Source organism: Coregonus lavaretus (assembly GCF_964263955.1).
Source record: "Coregonus lavaretus genome assembly, chromosome: 2".
Lineage (NCBI taxonomy): Eukaryota > Metazoa > Chordata > Actinopteri > Salmoniformes > Salmonidae > Coregonus > Coregonus lavaretus.
In genome coordinates this window covers 62,184,048-62,204,403 of record NC_139989.1, presented here as the reverse complement: position 1 = coordinate 62,204,403, position 20,356 = coordinate 62,184,048, and the positions used below count along the sequence as shown (strand labels likewise).

General features: G+C 42.5%; 1 protein-coding gene across 2 annotated transcripts; it reads right to left on the bottom strand.

Moving 5' to 3' along the window:
- Positions 1-881: 881 nt before the first annotated feature.
- Positions 882-19,634, bottom strand: LOC311104206 (uncharacterized protein). 2 transcript variants are annotated; one of them, XM_084145938.1, is made up of 3 exons: positions 19,101-19,634; positions 5,503-5,689; positions 882-4,369 (listed from the first exon to the last, which is right to left on the bottom strand). In XM_084145938.1, the coding sequence occupies exons 1-3, from the start codon at positions 19,107-19,109 to the stop codon at positions 3,453-3,455; spliced, it is 1,113 nt and encodes a 370-aa protein (XP_084002064.1). In that variant the 5' UTR covers positions 19,110-19,634; the 3' UTR covers positions 882-3,452. The 2 variants fall into 2 exon arrangements, with proteins under 2 accessions (XP_084002064.1, XP_084002063.1); XM_084145937.1 differs by having other exon boundaries at positions 19,546-19,605.
- Positions 19,635-20,356: the final 722 nt, after the last annotated feature.

Genomic DNA, 20,356 nt, shown 5'->3' with positions numbered 1-20,356 from the left:
ATAATGACCATCGTTATGTTTGGAGGAAAAAGGGGGTATCTTGCAAGCAGAAGAACACCATCCCAACCGTGAAGCACGGGGGTGGCAGCATCATGCTGTGGGGGTGATTTGCTGCAGGAGGGACTGGTGCACTTCACAAAATAGATGGCATCATGAGGAAGGAAAATTATGTGGATATATTGAAACAACATCTCAAGACATCAGTCAGGAAGTTAAAGCTTGGTCGCAATAACCCCAAGCATACTTCCAAAGTTGTGGCAAAATGGCTTAAGGACAACAAAGTCAAGGCATTGGAGTGGCCATCACAAAGCCCTGACCTTAATCCTATAGAAAATGTGTGGGCAGAACTGAAAAAGCGTGTGCGAGCAAGGGGGCCTACAAACCTGACTCAGTTACACCAGCTCTGTCAGGAGGAATGGGCCAAAATTCACCCAACTTATTATGGGAAGCTTGTGGAAGGCTACCTGAAACGTTTGACCCAGGTTAAACAATTTAAAGGCAATGCTACCAAATACTAATTGAGTGTATGTAAACTTCTGACCCACTGGGAATGTAATGAAATAAATAAACCATTCTCTCTATTATTCTGACATTTCACATTCTTAAAATAAAATGGTGAAATTGTGAAAAACTGAGTTTAAATGTATTTGGCAAAGATGTAAACTTCCGACTAACTGTATACAGTATCAGTCAAAAGTTTGGACACCTACTCATTCAAGTGTTTTTATGTATATGTACTATTTTCCACATTGTAGAATAATAGTGAAGACATCAAAACTATGAAATAACACATATGGAATAACCAAGATAGTGTTAAACAAATCAAAATATATTTTAGATTTTTCAAAGTAGCCACGCTTTGCCTTGACAGCTTTGCACACTCTTGGCATTCTCTCAACCAGCTTCACCTGGAATGCTTTTCCAACAGTCTTGAAGGAGTTCCCACATATGCTGAGCACTTGTTGGCTGATTTTCCTTCACTCTGCGTCCAACCCATCCCAAACCATCTCAATTGGGTTGAGGTCGGGTGATTGTGGAGGCCAGGTCATCTGATGCAGCACTCCATCACTCTCCTTCTTGGTCAAATAGCCCTTACACAGCCTGAAGGTGTGTTGGGTCATTGTCCTGTTGAAAAAACGATGTTAGTGGGCCTAAGAGCAAACCAGATGGGATGGCGTATCACTGCAGAATGCTGTGGTAGTGTTAAGATAATTTTTTACTCTCAATGGTTGAACTCAACTATTTCAGTGTCTCTGTGCGTCTCCCAAAAGGTTGTAAGGCTTTTGGATCAAGAAACGGACAGAGCTCCCAGTTGCAATAGTCAGAGATCTTTATTCATTGAGAATTCTGTTATCACAATTTCAGAGTCCATCTTTTATACACACACGTCATACAAAAATCCCTCCCCTCTTTAGGCGGGTTGTATTTTTCCACTATACATGGGTTTAGCTCATGTTTTTCTCTGCTCTCCTAACCATCAGGTCACACACACACGTTCTTATCATAGGCTGCATTCCTTAGTTATCGCCGTCCTCACAATATCCTGCACCATATTTTATACTCTTTAACAAGCCTAACGGTTTCTCTCCTCCCTAAATTGGGAGGCCTCTTTATCTTGGTTTCTCAGTTGTCTGTAGACAGTTCTCCTTGTCCTTTGTTGTCTGGTCTAACTCCTACTCACATTGCTAAATAGTAACACAATGTAATCTCAACTTGCCCTACGCTCACACATTACTAGGTAACACATTTAATAAAGTGGGGTGTAATAATTAGTCACTACCAAGAAAGTACTAATCATACTTAAAACAAGAACATTTCAAAACTCTATTTAAGGGTGGAACATTTAGTCATTACTTTTAACCTGTATATATATTTTAATTTCTATATCAGGTAGCCATGCTGGTTAAGTGTGCCTTGAATTCTAAATAAATCACAGTGTCACCAGCAAAGCGCCCCACACCATCACACCTCCTCCTCCTCCATGCTTCATGGTGGGAACCACACATGCGGAGATCATCCGTTGACCTACTCTGTCTCTCACAAAGACACAGTGGTTTGAACCAAAAATCTCAAATTTGGAATCATCAGACCAAGGACAGATTTCCACCGGTCTATTGGCCATTGCTCGTGTTTCTTGACCCAAGCAAGTCTCTTCTTCTTATTGGTATCATTTAATAGTGGTTTCTTTGCAGCAATACGACCATTAAGGCCTGATTCACACAGTCCCCTCTGAACAGTTGATGTTGAGATGTGTCTGTTACTTGAACTCTGAAGCATTTATTTGGGCTGCAATTTCTGAGGCTGGTAACTCTAATGAACTTATCCTCTGCAGCAGAGGTAACTAGGTATTCCTTTCCTGTGGCGGTCCTCATGAGAGCCAGTTATCATAGCGCTTGATGTTTTTTGCGACTGCACAAATTTTCCGGATTGACTGTCTTAAAGTAATGATGGACTGTTGTTTCGCTTTGCTTATATGTGCGATTCTTGCCATAATATGGACTTGGTCTTTTACCAAATAGGGCTATCTTCTGTATACCAACCCTACCTTGTCACAATACAACTGACTGGCTCAAACTCATTAAGAAGGAAATAAATTCTACAAATTAACAAGGCACACCTGTTAATTGAAATGCATTCCATGTGACTACCTCATGAAGCTGGTTGAGAGAATGCCAAGAGTGTGCAAAGCTGTCATCAAGGCAAAGGGTGGCTTCTTTGAAGAAGCTCAAATATAAAAAAGTGTGTAACTCTTTCTTGGTTACTACAGGAGTCCATATGTGTCATTTCATAGTTTTGATGTCTTCACTTTAATTCTACAATGTATATTGTATATCTATTTTTATTTATTTATCTCAAAACATCTTATATCTCTTCTGCAGTAAAATATTGTACACCCAGGTACTTCTCAGCAGCTGCCACCTACACTCATTGAAAACCCACTACCCCATTCCACTACTTTGACCCGATCTGCTCCTCCACCATCCCAATGGCCTGGGAGGACAGGACACCACCACTCAAAATACCCTGTAACTCTTCTGAAGTAAAATCTCATATACCCAAATACTTCTCTGCAGCTGCCACCACAGCATCTATTTTCTGTGATTTACGTTCCATTTCTGCAGTACAAGATATTACATTACAAATCTAAAAGTTATTACAAGACACAGCATGCATAGTTCTTGCCTTGACCACATGGATATTATTATCCAATGTATTATTGATTAGTTTTATGAGCACACACACAGACAGGTTTACTATGACACATTCTATGATAACATTTATCCATTTAAATCACAATGTGTGATATTACATAGACACAGGGGAGACCTGATCCTAGATCACAGCTAAATTTAGGCTCCACAGAGGTTACCATGTTGATAAGACTAAGTCAACTGTTTAAGAATGGGAGATGGATATGACTGTTTACTAGAGGTTTTTTATTTATCCTTCATTTAGGGATCTGGAACCGGTGCCGTATAGGAGGGAGATGAAATACGGCACGTTTTTGTTTTCTGGTGACTTTTCATTGTCCCTAACTGAGCAAAGCTCTTTCCACATAGACAGACATAAGGTTTCTCTCCAGTGTGTGTTCGCTGGTGTCTAGTCAGGGAGGAAGTTACGGCAAAGCTCTTTCCACACTGTTCACAGCTAAAAGGTTTCTTTCCAGTGTGTATGCGCCGGTGTGAAGTCAGCACAGAAGCTAGAGCAAAGCTCTTTCCACACTGATCACAGCTATAAGGCTTCTCTCCAGTGTGTATCTGCTTGTGTATGGTTAGGTTTCCTGCACTAACAAAGCTTTTCCCACAAAGAAGGCAGGGGTAAGGCCTCTCGCCTGTATGAATTCTCAGATGAGATTTTAAGGCTCTAGATACAGTAAAACTCTTCCCACATTGAGAGCAGCAGTACGGTTTCTCTCCTGTATGGATTCTAAGGTGAGATTTTAAGGCGGTAGATACAGTAAAACTCTTCCCACACAGAGAGCAGCAGTACGGTTTCTCTCCTGTATGGATTCTCAGATGAGATTTTAAGGTGCTAGATAGAGCAAAACTCTTCCCACACTGTGAGCATCTGTAAGGTTTCTCTCCTGTATGGATTCTTTGGTGTTCTTTAAGACGCCCAGCAGAGATGTGCCTCTTCCCACACAGAGAGCAGCAGTACGGTCTCTCGCCGTTGTGAATCCGCTGGTGGATAATGAAGCAACTCCGGCTAGTGAAACTCTTCCCACAGTCAGAGCAGCAGTGAGGTTTCTTCCCTATACGTCTCTGCTGGTGTTTCTTGAAGTGTTCTGATCTGGAGAAACTCTTCTCTGCCTCGTCAGTATCATGTGGTTGAAGTTCCGCAGATGATAAGCCCCTCCCACCGAGATCCCCTGTGAATCAAAGACATTGAATAACTAGGTTTATGAAATATGGGCCCATAAACAACAATTATCATCAATATACAGTACACTCAGTGACCAGTTTATTAGGTACACCTACAGACAGTGAGTCAAGTGGATGTGGCTTGCTACATAAAGCAGGCAGACAGGTATTGAGACATTCAGTTACTGTTTGATTGAACGTTAGAATAGGCAAAACCAGTGACAAACAAAAGACAACGTCAGCGGCAGTCCTGTGGGTGAAAATAGCTTGTTGATAAGAGAGGTCGAAGGAGAATGGCAAGAATCGTGCCAGCTAACAGGCGGGCCACGAAAAATAACAGTGGTGTGCAGAACGGCATCTCGGAACGCATAAATAGTAGATCCTCGCCACGGATGGGCTATTGCCGCAGACAACCACACCGGGTTCCACTCCTATTAGCTAAAAACAAGAAGCGTCTCCAGTGGGCATGCGATCAACACTGGACAATTGAGGATTGGAAAACATTACCTGGTTCAACAAATCCCGGTTTCTTTTGCATCATGCTGATGGCAGTCAGGATTTGGTGTAGAGCATGAGCCCATGGACCCATCCAGAGTGGTTTCAACAGTACAGGCTGGTGGCGGTGGTGTACTGGTGTTGGGAATGTTTTCCTGGCACACGTTTGGCAACAATTTAACACCACAGCGTATCTGAACATTGTTGCTGACCAAACCCAATAGAGTATCTTTGAGATGAAATATAGAGGGCTGTTGGCAGCATGAATGTGCCGCCGTCCAATCTGCAGCAACTGTGATACTCTGTCGCATCAGCATGGACCAACATCCCTGTGGAATGTTTCCGACACCTTGTAGAATCCATGTCCTGAAGAATTCAGGCTGTTCTGGAGGCAAAGGCGTGTCCGATCCGGTAAAAGATGGGTGTACCTAATAAACTGGCCACTGGCCCAACGCTCTTACCCACTAGTCTACCTTGCCACCCTTATCCTTTATACACTCAGAGGGCAGTTTATTAGGTACACCCCTATGTTCACGAAACTGGATCAACAATTTACTGCCCACTGAGTGTATATTTTTTAATCAATCAATTAACAGAAGTTTCAGAAGCAGATTGGGGTCTAATCCACACACAACATTGTTCTTACTTGATGAAATGAAATCTCCATCTCCCTCCTCCTCGTGTCCCCCTCTCGAAGTTCCACTCTGCCCTGGTGTTTTCCTGCAGTCGACCAGCCACGAAGACACCTTCTTCAGACCCTGCAGTAAGGCGCTATCGGGAGAGTTGCAACCCGGGGACTCTGGCAGCGTGGAGGGGGATTGGCTAGCTCTGTCCTGTTGACAGCAGAAAGTATTGTACATAGATTATCATTAGACCAAATATATATATTTTTTTATTACCCCCTTTTTCTCCCCAATTTCGTGATATCCAATTGGTAGTTAACAGTCTTGTCCCATCGCTGCAACTCCAGTACGGACTCGGGAGAGGCAAAGGTCGAGGCCCAATTTTTTTTTTTTACGGATAGCCAGGGGCATACTCCAACACTCAGACATCATTTACAAACGAAGCATGTGTTTAGTGAGTCCGCTAGATCAGAGGCAGTAGAGATGACCAGGGATGTTCTCTTGATAAGTGTGTGAATTAGGCTATATTCCTGTCCTGCTAAGCCTTCGAAATGTAACGAGTACTTTTGGGTGTCAGGGAAAACATATGGAGTAAAAACTACATCATTTTCTTTAGGAATGTAGTGAAGTAAAAGTAGTCAAATATAAATAGTAAATGAATGCCCTTTCCCACCTGGACAAAAAGGAACACCTATGTGAGAATGCTGTTCATTGACTACAGTTCAGTGTTCAACACCATAGTGCACAGAAAGCTTATCACTAAGATAAGGACCCTGGGACTAAACATCTCCCTCTGCAACTGGATCCTGGACTTCCTGACGGGCCTCCCCAGGTGGTAAGGGTAGACAACAACACATCTGCCACGCTGATCCTCAACACAGGGACCCCTCAGGGGTGCGTGCTTAGTCCCCTCCTGTACTCCCCGTTCACCCACGACTCATGGCCAAGCACGACTCCAATACCATCATTAAGTTTGCTGACGACACAAGTGGTAGGCCTGACCACCGAGAACAATGAGACAGCCTATAGGGAGGAGGTCAGAGACCTGGCAGTGTGGTGCCAGGACAACAACCTCTCCCTCAACGTAAGCAAGACAAAGGAGCTGATCGTGGACTACAGGAAAAGGAGGGCCAAACAGGCCCCCATTAACATCGATGGGGCTGTAGTGGAGTGGGTCGTGAGTTTCAAGTTCCTTGGTGTCCATAGGTCCAAATGCATAAAGACAGTGATGAAGAGGGCACGACAACACCTTTTCCCCCTCAGGAGACTGAAAAGATTTGGCATGGGTCCCCAGATCCTCAAAAAGTTATACAGCTGCGCCAACGAGCGCATCCTGACCGGTTGCATCACCACCTGATATGGCAACTGCTCGGCATCCGACCGTAAGGCGCTAGAGGGTAGTGTGTACGGCCCAGTATATCACTGGGGCCAAGCTTCCTGCCATCCAGGACCTAAATACTAGGCGTGTCAGAGGAAGGCCAAAAAAATTGTCAAATACTCCAGTTACCCAAGACTGTTCTCCCTGCTCCCGTATGGCAAGAGGTACCAGAGTGCCAAGTCTAGGTCCAAAATGCCCCTTAACAGCTTTTACCCCCAAGCCATAAGACTGCTGAACAATGAATGAAATGGCCACCCGGACTATTTACATTGACACCCCATCCTCTTTGTTTTTCACACTAATGCTACTCGCTGTTTATTATCTGTGCCTAGTCACTTTACCCCAACCTACATGTACAAATTACCTCGACTAACCTGTACCCCCGCACATTCCCTCGGTACCAGTACGCCCTGTATATAGCCTCGTTATTTTATTGTGTTAGTTTTTATTAAAATGTTTTACATTAGTTTATTTAGTAAATGTATTCTTAACTCTATTTCTTGAACTGCATTGTTGGTTAAGGGCTTGTAAGTAAGCGTTTCACGGTATTCGGCGCATGTGACAAATACAATTAGATTTTATTTGTATTATTCATGCATTGTTTAAAAAGCATGCATCTATAGGTGCCTTATTTAAATAAGTGCTTTCATCAAGAGTCACATGCACATCATTCTAGAGCAGAGTCCATTGTTTAAAGAGGTTACTATGGAGATGAAGATGGATACATTCTCTAATCATTGTTTCAGAGACCTTGCCTTCACGTATCCTGAAACTGTTACAAGTGAGTCAGGAAAAAAGAAATTAAAAAAGAAATAGCTAAGAGTATCCCCAGAGACTCTGAAGGCAGACTTCATCCTAAAAGCTAACAAGGAAATAAAATGAGAACTTCTGTTCTACACAGATGATCATAATGCTTGGCACACAGCTCTCCACAAGACCAACATGATGGTCCTAATGCTTGGCACACAGCTCACCACAAGACCAACATGATGGTCCTAATGATTGGCACACAGCTTGTATGCTGATGATGCTGTTGTGTATGCTGTTGACCAGGCTACCTGAACTACAGTGTACCTTCATTGTATTACAGAAAAACTTTATTGACCTGAAATTAGTATTGAATGCAGATGAAACTAAGTATATATTCTCTAGAGCGCATAAAAATAACTGATGATTTAAGCATATGTACTTTGGATGGTGTCCATATTGATCGTGTCCCTGCTTACAGATATCTAGACATCTGGATAGATGAAAAGCTGTCTTTTAAAAATCATATTAATGAGTTAGTTAAGAAGCTGAGAATAAAAATGGGCTTCTTCTATAGAAATAGGTCCTGCCTTGCGCTAAATAGTAGAAAGCAGATGATTCAGTCAACGTTCCTATCGGTTCAAGACTATGGCGACATCTATATGAACGCAGCTGCCACTTCATTAAAGCCGTTAGATGCAGTTTATCATAGCGCACTACGCTTTATTACGGTTGACAATCTTAGTACTCATCACTGCATTCTCTACCAGAAAATTGGTTGGCATTCTGGTCTCTACTGAGTTAGGTAAATCAGCTTTTAGCACTCTTGCACCTTTTTTGTGGAACAATCCTCAAAATGTTCTTAAATTTGATGTTTTGGTGCCTATAGGGCAATTCAAAAAGCTGATTGAGGACCTTATTACTGATGATATTTTTTTGTTTTTTATGACCATGTCAATCACTTTGGCACATTTTTCAAATGGAAGGGTTATCTTTATTTTTTTACTCTTAGTACAAATGTCAACTGATAACACTTGTAATGCCCCCTGTATTATGTTCAGAACCTTTGAGTGAACATTCATTAGAGTTGAACACATCTTTCACCCCTGAGTTAATCTTGATAAACCCAGAATTTCAGTCACACGTAAATTACCACCCAAGTACTTCAGCAGCGCATTGTACACTACACCATAATTTCAAACGTTTAGTAGTTCAGTTTTAAGCAGTTTGATTAAATGATACTTAAATGTATTGTTAATAAATGACAGCAAAATCTTTTTTAAAAAAATAATACAATGAAAATGGCCTAAGAGTTTTGAAACATTTTGATAATCTGTTTAGATTTTTGTGCTTAGATATGTGAAAATGTAACATATACTTTAGAAAATTGCACCAAAAAGATTGAAAAAATGAACAGCATTGGATTGGTGGAGTCATGTTCTAGTGGGAGTATCCACCATATGTTTTATACCAGTCATTTTCTTTCAAACCAGTGAAGAGAAGTGAACAAGTGCACACTTTCGGAGGAAGGAAAGATAATAAGGGATTCCTTAACATTGAATCTATGCAGAAGTGGAGCTAGTGTGAGGGCCATTGGTGCAACTGTTCCTGCAGATAAAAAAAATTAACTTTGATGTAGGCCTACCATTATTGAACACTATAAAACATTATTTAACACCATAACATTATTTAACACTTTAAAAAACGGCTAAATTGATATGATTAAATTCAATCCTGGAATTGGTATAGGCGGTTGTTGCTTATTTTATGAAGCAATGTACCCTACAACTGTCTGTCACTTTACAGTGAGGGAAAAAAGTATTTGATCCCCTGCTGATTTTGTACGTTTGCCCACTGACAAAGAAATTATCAGTCTATAATTTCAATGGTAGGTTTATTTGAACAGTGAGAGACAGAATAAAAACCAAAAAATCCAGAAAAAACGCATGTCAAAAATGTTATAAATTGATTTGCATTTTAATGAGGGAAACAAGTATTTGACCCCCTCTCAATCAGAAAGATTTCTGGCTCCCAGGTGTCTTTTATACAGGTAACGAGCTGAAATTAGGAGCACACTCTTAAAGGGAGTGCTCCTAATCTCAGCTTGTTACCTGTATAAAAGACACCTGTTCACAGAAGCAATCAATCAATCAGATTCCAAACTCTCCACCATGGCCAAGACCAAAGAGCTCTCCAAGGATGTCAGGGACAAGATTGTAGACCTACACAAGGCTGGAATGGGCTACAAGACCATCGCCAAACAGCTTGGTGAGAAGGTGACAACAGTTGGTGCGATTATTCGCAAATGGAAGAAACACAAAATAACTGTCAATCTCCCTCGGCCTGGGGCTCCATGCAAGATCTCACCTCGTGAAGTTGCAATGATCATGAGAACAGTGAGGAATCAGCCCTGAACTACAGGAGAGGATCTTGTCAATGATCTCAAGGCAGCTGGGACTATAGTCACCAAGAAAACAATTGGTACACACTACGCCGTGAAGGAATGAAATCCTGCAGCGCCCGCAAGGTCCCCCTGCTCAAGAAAGCACATATACAGGCCCGTCTGAAGTTTGCCAATGAACATCTGAATGATTCAGAGGAGAACTGGGTGAAAGTGTTGTGGTCAGATGAGACCAAAATCGAGCTCTTTGGCATCAACTCAACTCGCCGTGTTTGGAGGAGGAGGAATGCTGCCTATGACCCCAAGAACACCATCCCCACCGTCAAACATGGAGGTGGAAACATTATGCTTTGGGGGACAGGACAACTTCACCGCATCAAAGGGACGATGGACGGGGCCATGTACCGTCAAATCTTGGGTGAGAACCTCCTTCCCTCATCCAGGGCATTGAAAATGAGTCGTGGATGGGTATTCCAGCATGACAATGACCCAAAACTCACGGCCAAGGCAACAAAGGAGTGGCTCAAGAAGAAGCACATTAAGGTCCTGGAGTGGCCTAGCCAGTCTCCAGACCTCAATCCCATAGAAAATCTGGGGAGGGAGCAGAAGGTACGAGTTGCAAAACGTCAGCTTCGAAACATTAATGACTTGGAGAAGATCTGCAAAGAGGAGTGGGACAAAATCCCTCCTGAGATGTGTGCAAACCTAGTGGCCAACTACAAGAAACGTCTGACCTCTGTGATTGCCAACAAGGGTTTTGCCACCAAGTACTAAGTCATGTTTTGCAGAGGGGTCAAATAATTATTACCCTCATTAAAATGCAAATCAATTCATAACATTTTTGACATGCGTTTTTCTGGAAAAAATTTTTGTTATTCTGTCTCTCACTGTTCAAATAAACCTACCATTACAATTATAGACTGATCATTTCTTTGTCAGTGGGCAAACGTACAAAATCAGCAGGGGATCAAATACCTTTTTCCCTCACTGTACCTCCTTGAGGGGACCCATGGGACTGGTGGCTGCACTGCTGGTTGGGGAAGGACCAGGGTATTCACATACTAAGTTATTTATTAAGTAAAATATTTTAAATTAAGTTAACACACTGCCGGGACTTGAGGTAGGCCTATACAAGAAGATTCCAACAATTACGCATTTTAAACAGTCTAATAAATCTTTAAGCAGGAATTTAAAAACATTAGGAAATTAAAAACATTTCAAAGAACAGAACAGCATATTGTGAGTTTAAAGGTAGACTCAGCGATATGACGTAGGCTAGATGCAAAGTAAACAGCTTAGTGGCTTAATTTCCGCAATAACCAAGAAAGTTGAAGCGCAATGCTAAACTTCTCCATTGTTTTGGTCCCACGGCTAACATGCTGGAACAGCGTGAAGCGTACCCTTGCATATGTGCAGACACTGTGTGCGACTGTGTGAGAGCATAGTCTTGCATCTCGCTCATTTTTATTTTATTTATTTAACCTTTATTTAACCAGGTAAGCCAGTTGAGAACAAGTTCTCATTTACAACTGCGACCTGGCCAAGATAAAGGAAAGCAGTGCGATAAAAACCAACACAGAGTTACATATGGGGTAAAACAAAACATAAAGTCAAAAATACAACAGAAAATATACAGTGAGGGAAAAAAGTATTTGATCCCCTGCTGATTTTGTACGTTTGCCCACTGACAAAGAAATGATCCGTCTATAATTTTAATGGTAGGTTTATTTGAACAGTGAGAGACAGAATAACAACAAAAAAATCATGTCAAAAATGTTATAAATTGATTTGCATTTTAATGAGGGAAATAAGTATTTGACCCCTCTGCAAAACATGACTTAGTACTTGGTGACAAAACCCTTGTTGGCAATCACAGAGGTCAGACGTTTCTTGTAGTTGGCCATCAGGTTTGCACACATCTCAGGAGGGATTTTGTCCCACTCCTCTTTGCAGATCTTCTCCAAGTCATTAATGTTTCGAAGCTGACGTTTTGCAACTCGTACCTTCAGCTCCCTCCCCAGATTTTCTATGGGATTGAGGTCTGGAGACTGGCTAGGCCACTCCAGGACCTTAATGTGCTTCTTCTTGAGCCACTCCTCTGAATCATTCAGATGTTCATTGGCAAACTTCAGACGGCCCTGTATATGTACTTTCTTGAGCAGGGGGACCTTGCGGGCGCTGCAGGATTTCAGTCCTTCACGGCGTAGTGTGTTACCAATTGTTTTCTTGGTGACTATGGTCCCAGCTGCATTGAGATCATTGACAAGATCCTCCTGTGTAGTTCTGGGCTGATTCCTCACCGTTCTCATGATCATTGCAACTCCACAAGGTGAGATCTTGCATGGAGCCCCAGGCCGAGGGAGATTTACAGTTCTTTTGTGTTTCTTCCATTTGGTCCTCTGTAGCTCAATTGGTAGAGCATGGCGCTTGTAACGCAAGGGTAGTGGGTTCGATCCCCGGGACCACCCATACGTAAAAATGTAATCACACATGACTGTAAGTCGCTTTGGATAAAAGCATCTGCTAAATGGCATATTATTATTTATTATTATTATTTATTATTATTATTGGCGAAGAGTCGCACCAACTGTTGTCACCTTCTTACCAAGCTGCTTGGCAATGGTCTTGTAGCCCATTCCAGCCTTGTGTAGGTCTACAATCTTGTCCCTGACATCCTTGGAGAGCTCTTTGGTCTTGGCCATGGCGGAGAGTTTGGAATCTGATTGATTGATTGCTTCTGTGGACAGGTGTCTTTTATACAGGTAACAAGCTGAGATTAGGAGCACTTCCTTTAAGAGTGTGCTCCTAATCTCAGCTCGTTACCTGTATAAAAGACACCTGGGAGCCAGAAATCTTTCTGATTGAGAGGGGGTCAAACACTTATTTCCCTTATTAAAATGCAAATCAATTTATAACATTTTTGACATACGTTTTTCTGGATTTTTGTGTTGTTATTCTGTCTCTCACTGTTCAAATAAACCTACCATTAAAATTATAGACTGATCATTTCTTTGTCAGTGGGCAAACGTACAAAATCAGCAGGGGATCAAATACTTTTTTCCCCTCACTGTATATACACAGTGTGTGCAAATGTAGCAAGTTATGGAGGTAAGGCAATAAATAGGCTATAGTGCAAAATAATTACAATTAGTATTAACACTGGAATGATAGATGTGCAAATAGAGATACTGGGGTGCAAATGAGCAAAATAAATAACAATATAGGGATGAGGTAGTTAGGTGGGCTAATTTCAGATGGGCTGTGTACAGGTGCAGTGATCGGTAAGGTGCTCTGACAACTGATGCTTAAAGTTAGTGAGGGAGATAAGAGTCTCCAGCTTCAGAGATTTTTTGCAATTTGTTCCAGTCATTGGCAGCAGAGAACTGGAAGGAATGGCGGCCAGAGGAGGTGTTGGCTTTGGGGATGACCAGTGAGATATACCTGCTGGAGCGCATACTTGGGTGGGTGTTGCTATGGTGACCAATGAGCTAAGATAAGGCGGGGATTTGCCTAGCAGTGATTTATAGATGGCCTGGAGCCAGTGGGTTTGGCGACGAATATGTAGTGAGGACCAGCCAACAAGAGCGAACAGGTCACAGTGGTGGGTAGTATATGGGGCTTTGGAGACAAAACGGATGGCACTGTGATAGACTACATCCAATTTGCTGAGTAGAGTGTTGGAGGCTATTTTGTAAATGACATCGCCGAAGTCAAGGATCGGTAGGATAGTCAGTTTTAGGAGGGCATGTTTGGCAGCATGAGTGAAGGAGGCTGTTGTGAAAAAGGAAACCGATTCTAGATTTAACTTTGGATTGGAGATTCTTAATGCGAGTCTGGAAGGAGAGTTTACAGTCTAACCAGACACCTAGGTATTTGTAGTTGTCCACATACTCTAGGTCAGACCCGTCGAGAGTAGTGATTCTAGTCGGGTGGGCTGGTGCCAGCAGCGTTCGATTGAAGAGCATGCATTTAGTTTTACTAGTGTTTAAGAGCAGTTGGAGGCTACTGAAGGAGTGTTGTATGGCATTGAAGCTCGTTTGGAGGTTTGTTAACACAGTGTCCAATGAAGGGCCAGATGTATACAAAATGGTGTCGTCTGCGTAGAGGTGGATCTGAGAGTCACCAGCAGCAAGAGCGACATCATTGATATACACCGGGAAAAGAGTCGGCCCAAGAATTGAACCCTGCGGCACCCCCATAGAGACTGCCATAGGTCCAGACAACAGGCCCTCCGATTTGACACATTGAACTCTGAGAAGTAGTTGGTGAACCAGGCGAGGCAGTCATTTGAGAAACCAAGGCTATTTAGTCTGCCAATAAGAATGCGGTGGTTGACAGAGTCGAAAGCCTTGGCCAGGTCGATGAAGACGGCTGCACAGTACTGTCTATTATCGATCGCGGTTATAATATCGTTTAGGACCTTGAGCGTGGCTGAAGTGCACCCATGACCAGCTCGGAAACCAGATTACATAGCGGAGAAGGTACGGTGGGATTCGAAATGGTCGGTGATCTGTTTGTTAAGAGTGTCACCCCCTTTGAAGAGGAGGATGACCGCGGCAGCTTTCCAATCTCTGGGGATCTCAGACGTTACGAAAGAGAGGTTGAACAGGCTAGTAATAGGGGTTGCGACAATTTCGGCGGCTAGTTTTAGAAAGAAAGGGTCCAGATTGTCTAGCCCAGATGTTTTTTGGGGTCCAGATTTTGCAGCTCTTTCAGAACATCAGCTGTCTGAATTTGTGTGAAGGAGAAGCGGGGGGGGGGGGGGGGGGGGGGCATAGGCAAGTTGCAGCGGAGGGTGCAGAGCTGGTGGCCGGGGTAGTGGTAGCCAGGTGGAAAGCATGGCCAGCCGTAGGAAAATGCTTGTTGAAATTCTCGATTATTGTAGATTTATCGGTGGTGATAGTGTTTCCTAGCCTCAGTGCAGTGGGCAGCTGGGAGGAAGTGCTCTTAGTCTCAATGGACTTTACAGTGTACCAAACCTTTTTGGAGTTAGTGCTACAGGATGCAAATTTCTGTTTGAAAAAGTTAGCCTTTGCTTTCCTAACTGCTTGTGTATATTGGTTCCTAACTTCCCTGAAAAGTTGCATATCGCGGGGGCTATTTGATGCTAATGCTGTACGCCACAGGATGTTTTTGTGCTGGTCAAGGGCAGTCAAGTCTGAGGAGAACCAGGGGCTATATCTGTTCTTAGTCAGGATGATATCTATGAGGGTACCCATGTTTACGGATTTAGGGTTGTACCTGGTAGGTTCGTTGATAATTTGTGTGAGATTGAGGGCATCTAGTTTGGATTGTAGGATGGCCGGGGTGTTAAGCATATCCCAATTTAGGTCACCAAGCAGTACGAACTCTGAGGATAAATGGGGGGAAATCAATTCACATATGGTGTCCAGGGCACAGCTGGGGGCTTAAGGGGGTCTGTAGCAAGCGGCAACAGTGAGAGACTTATTTCTGGAAAGGTGGATTTTCAGAAGTAGGAGCTCAAACTGTTTGGGCACAGACCTGGATAGTATGATAGAGCTCTGTAGGCTCTCTCTACAGTAGATTGCAACTCCACCACCTTTGGCAGTTCTATCTAGACGGAAAATGTTATAGTTGTGGATGGAAATTTCAGAATTTTTGGTGGCCTTCCTAAGCCAGGATTCAGACACTGCTAGAACATCAGGGTTGGCGGAGTGTGCTAACGCAGTGAATAACTCAAACTTAGGAAGGAGGCTTCTGATATTTACGTGCAGAAAACCAAGACTTTTACGGTTACAGAAGTCAACAAATGATAGCTCCTGGGGAGTAGGAGTGATACTGGGGGCTGCAGGGCCTGGGTTAACCTCTACATCACCAGAAGAACAGAGGAGGAGTAGAATAAGGATACGACTAAAGGCTTTAAGAACTGGTCTTCTAGTGCGTTGGGTACAGAGAATAAAGGGGGCAAATTTCCGGGTGTTGTAGAATAGATTCAGGCATTATGTACAGAAAAGGATATGGAAGGATATGAGTACAGTTGAGGTAAACCTAAGCGTTGGGTAACAATGAAAGAGATAGCATCACTGGAGGCACCGATTGAGCCGGTCTCTGCGTGTATGGGGGGTGGAACAAAGGAACTATTTGAGGCAGTTTGAGAGGGACTTGGGGTTCTACAGTGAAATTGTATAATAAGCACTAACCAAAACAGCAATAGGCAAGGCATATTGACATGGGAGAGAGGCATAAAGCAATCACAGGTGTTATTAGAGAGAGCTAAGACAACAACTGGTAATGGCGATAAAGTTTGGGCTGAGGCTGAAGCTAAACAGAATAAACAGGACAGGGTACCGTGTAAAGGAACAGTCCAGCAGGCATCAGCTGTGCAGCTGAGTGATCATAAGGTCCAGTGAACAGCAATATGTGAGTCCGAGAGCAGTTCAAATTGGTGCTTCAGCACAGCGAGCAGGAAGCACAGTTGTAGTTTGCGTGCGCTAGCGGGCCGGGGCTAGCAGATGGATCTTCGTGGTCAACGTCGTAACGGGAAACCTGTTGAAACCACATCAGATGATTTCGTCGGCAAACCAGTCGTGTTGGATCGGCGGGGCTCAGTGTCAACACTAGGAGTTCCCGTCCGGTTGACAGAGAGGTAGATAGCCGGGAGATGGGCCTGGCTCGAGGCTAGCTCAAGGCTAACTGGTGCTTGCTAAGGGGCAATGGTAATTAGCCAACAACAGGTTGCAGCTAGCTGGTTGCGATGATCCGGCGCTAGGGTCCAGTGATTCCGGTAGAAAGTCCGATATGCTCTGGGTCGATAGCACACTGTGCAGACTGGCCGACGTATTGTCCAGGCTAGAGCTAGAGCTGGCTGGTGGGTAGTGCAGGCCACGGACAATGGTGAAGACGCTAACGGTGGCTAATAGCATGTAGCCATTCGGTTGCAGCTAGACTAGTTTCAGCTTAAGGTTCTTGATAAAAGTTATAAAGAAATAATAGAATCCTTTCCACGTTGGATGAGGCGGGTTGCAGGAAAGTATATTTAGTTAAAGAATGAAAAGTAAAATTGAGAAATATATACAAAATAGACAAAAAACAAGAAACTGGCTATTTACACTAGGACACAGAAAAAACCACGACCGCACTGCTACGCCATCTTGGAATGATAAAAATATATATAAAAAATAAAATAAAAATGTCTGCAGTGCTGGCGTCATTTTGCTGAGTCTGCCTTTAAAGTAGCCTATTTTACAGTGTGTATGCAATTTAGTAGACACACATATTCCTGTGCCCTTATCACAGTCAAGACATCTATTTGTGTAGTAAAACTATGTTTTAAGTGAAAAGTAGGCAATGGTCAGAAACTGAAAAAGGAAATTCCCATGAGCGCCACAATCCCTCCTCCACCCATGCTCTACCAAGGTTTTCCAGCACACAGCTTTAACCTACTACAGTAGCTATGTTGGTCTACTGTACTTCAAACTATGTTTATGCAGGTTGCTTATGAGTCAAACATTGTCAAACTGCCCAATTCAGACTCTTATAGGAGGTGCTCCCACACTTTGATTTTTACTGCATACAATGATACTTCACACACACACACACCACACTAATCCCATTCCACTACCTTAACAAGCTTTTATTTTAAATTATACTGAACTATAAAAAATGTAACATGCAACAATTTCAAAGATTTTACTTCAGATGAGGAAATCATTCAATTGAAATAACTTCATTAGGCCCTAATCTATGGATTTCACATGACTGAGAATACAGATATGCATCTGTTGGTTACAGCTACCATAAAACAAAATGGGCCTCAAGATCTCGTTGCAGTATTTTTGTGCATTCAAATTGCCAATCGATAAAATGCAATGGTGTTCGTTGTCCGTAGCTTAGGCCTGCCCATACCATAACCCCACCATGGAGCACTGTCGACATCAGCAAACTGCTCGCCCACACGATACCATACACAGGGTCTGAGATTATGAGACCTGGTTGGATGTACTGCCAAAATTTATAAATTCGATGTTGGAGGCGGTGTATGGTAGAGAAATTAACAATCAATTCTCAGCTGCGGTGGACATTCTAGCAGTCAGCATGCCAATTGCACGCTCCCTCAACTTCGAGACATATGTGGCATTGTGTTATGTGACAGAACTGCACATTTTAGATTCACCTTTTATTGTCCCCAGCCCAAGGTCAGTGGATGGATTATCTTGCAAAGGAGAAATGCTCACTAACAGGGATGTAAACAAATTTGTGCAAAACATTTGAGAGATAAGCTTTTTGTGCGTATGGAACATTTCTCTGATTTTTTTATTTCAGCTCATGAAACCAACACTTTACGTGTTGCGTTTATATTTTTGTTCAGTGTATATGAAAGAAAGCTTTGCTTTTATCCTTACAAGACCATCATAATTAATTGACCACCGCACCACTGGAATGGCCTGCATGGCAGAGTTGTTGACAAATATCCAAAATATGGGCTAATCCAGCATCCAGATCAAAGCTGTAAAAACAATCAAGCCAGTCATTTGTCAGAGTTGTTAGATTGGCACTGTTGATCTAAACAGATTTGGATTAAAATGTCAAGAAGACAGGAGAAGGCACATTCTTGAATTTATTCTGGATGTTTGAAACTGGTGAGTTTGTCCTGATGCTAGCCAACATGCATTTGCTCACTGCACAACGTGCTGTTTACATGTGTATATGTTTTCTCAGCTACAGTTTGAGTTGTGTCCTGTCTGACTGTGAAATATGGCTAGCGCTTAGCATAGCTTGGTCTATGGAGTAGATAGCTAGCTAGTGTTGCAAAAGTCCATTGTATTGCATGCATTGTAAGGTAGCAGCGTGACAATTTGGTTTTGAACTTATGTAGCTATGTTTTGAGTATGAATTTAGGACTGGTATTTGGACGTGAACTAGCTATCGTTAGCTAGCTTCTGTGTCGATGTTCTCTGGTTCTAACTAGCTAACTAATGGCTGAAGTTATTTGTGTAACAAACCTTATATGAACAATTACAGTTAGCTACCTTTCTTTGCCTGTTTGTTAGCTAGCTAGATACTTTCAGATGACTGGTGTTAGCTAGCTAAAGAGGCTAGCTGCTGGATATATAATAAAAGTAAACGAAACTTACCCGATCCATCGTTTAAGGTATTCTTTTTTGAGCGTTTCTTCAAATAAAAAAACGTGACAGTAAATATGTAGCTAGCCTACACTACAGTTAATTTCTTTGTCACAGCTAGACCAGAGCAACAAACGTCATTTAAATATCAAAACTCGATTTAAGTTGTGACAAATAAACGTCTAATGTAGGCTAATCTCACACCAGAAAGATCCTGGTTAAGATTTTACCCGATCTATTAGACAATGAAACGTTCAACACCCTATTCACCAAGAATCCTGATGTCTGTTATCGTCTACCTCTACCCGAGAGCCACTTGGAACAACATCCTCGTCGAGAGTCCAGATAGTAATAATTTACTGAGGCCCAGTAAGGGTCGCCTATAAATTACCAGACTGATTACAGCAGCGCTATCCGTGCAGCGAAGCAGTAAACCCCGATGTATGTTTAATCAGACCTCTGCAGTGGCCATGAAGCATTTACAGCAATGCAACCTCCGTAATAATCTGCGGATGTGTCCTTCTTCCGTTTCACCGAGTTGAGCAGACAGTGGAGGAAGTGGTCTTCTTCTTTGGTGTTATGGCAATCCGCAAACAATTGTTATAGGTGCATGCCACCACCTAGTGTATTGGTTGTGTATCAGCTTACTTTTCTGTAGTATTAATTCATTACACTTTGTGAAAAACCAACTAACTAGGAAAAAAAGAGGACTGAGCACGCCCCCATTCTCATCGACGGGGCTGTAGTGGAAGAGGTTGAGAGCTTCAAGTTCCTTGGTGTCCACATCACCAACTAACTATCATGGTCCAAACCAGTGGCGGCTCCTGAAAAAATTCTCAGGGGGGGCAATTTTTCTGATGATTTAGGTGACCTACACACATTTTAAAAAAGATATGTCCAGCAACAACATGAAGACAGGGGCAGCATATAAGTCAATACTGATATACACATTACTTGCTTCAAAAAGGCCTCATGGTTGAATTGGAAATATGTGCACCTGAGCATAATTCACAACAAGCAAGCAGGAGCTTTTGATAGAGGCTACTGAAAACATTGATGCAAGTTATTGGTAATAAGACATTTTTATAGACTTCCATATTCTGCCCTCTTGTATAGATTTGTGAAAATGAACAGTGATAGACATTTTGCCTGAAAACAGAATTTGAAAATAATTTATAGAAAAGGTAAACACAGCTATCTGTATGGCTTTGTAAAAATGAACAACCATATTCTGGCCAATTGTATAGATTTGTAAATATGAACAACCA

Bases quoted from the DNA above. Each gene is read 5' to 3' on its own strand.
- LOC311104206 (XM_084145937.1), bottom strand. The intron at 4,370-5,502 runs GTAAGAACAATG...TTTGATTCACAG, and splicing joins TGGAGATTTCATTTCATCAA to GGGATCTCGGTGGGAGGGGC.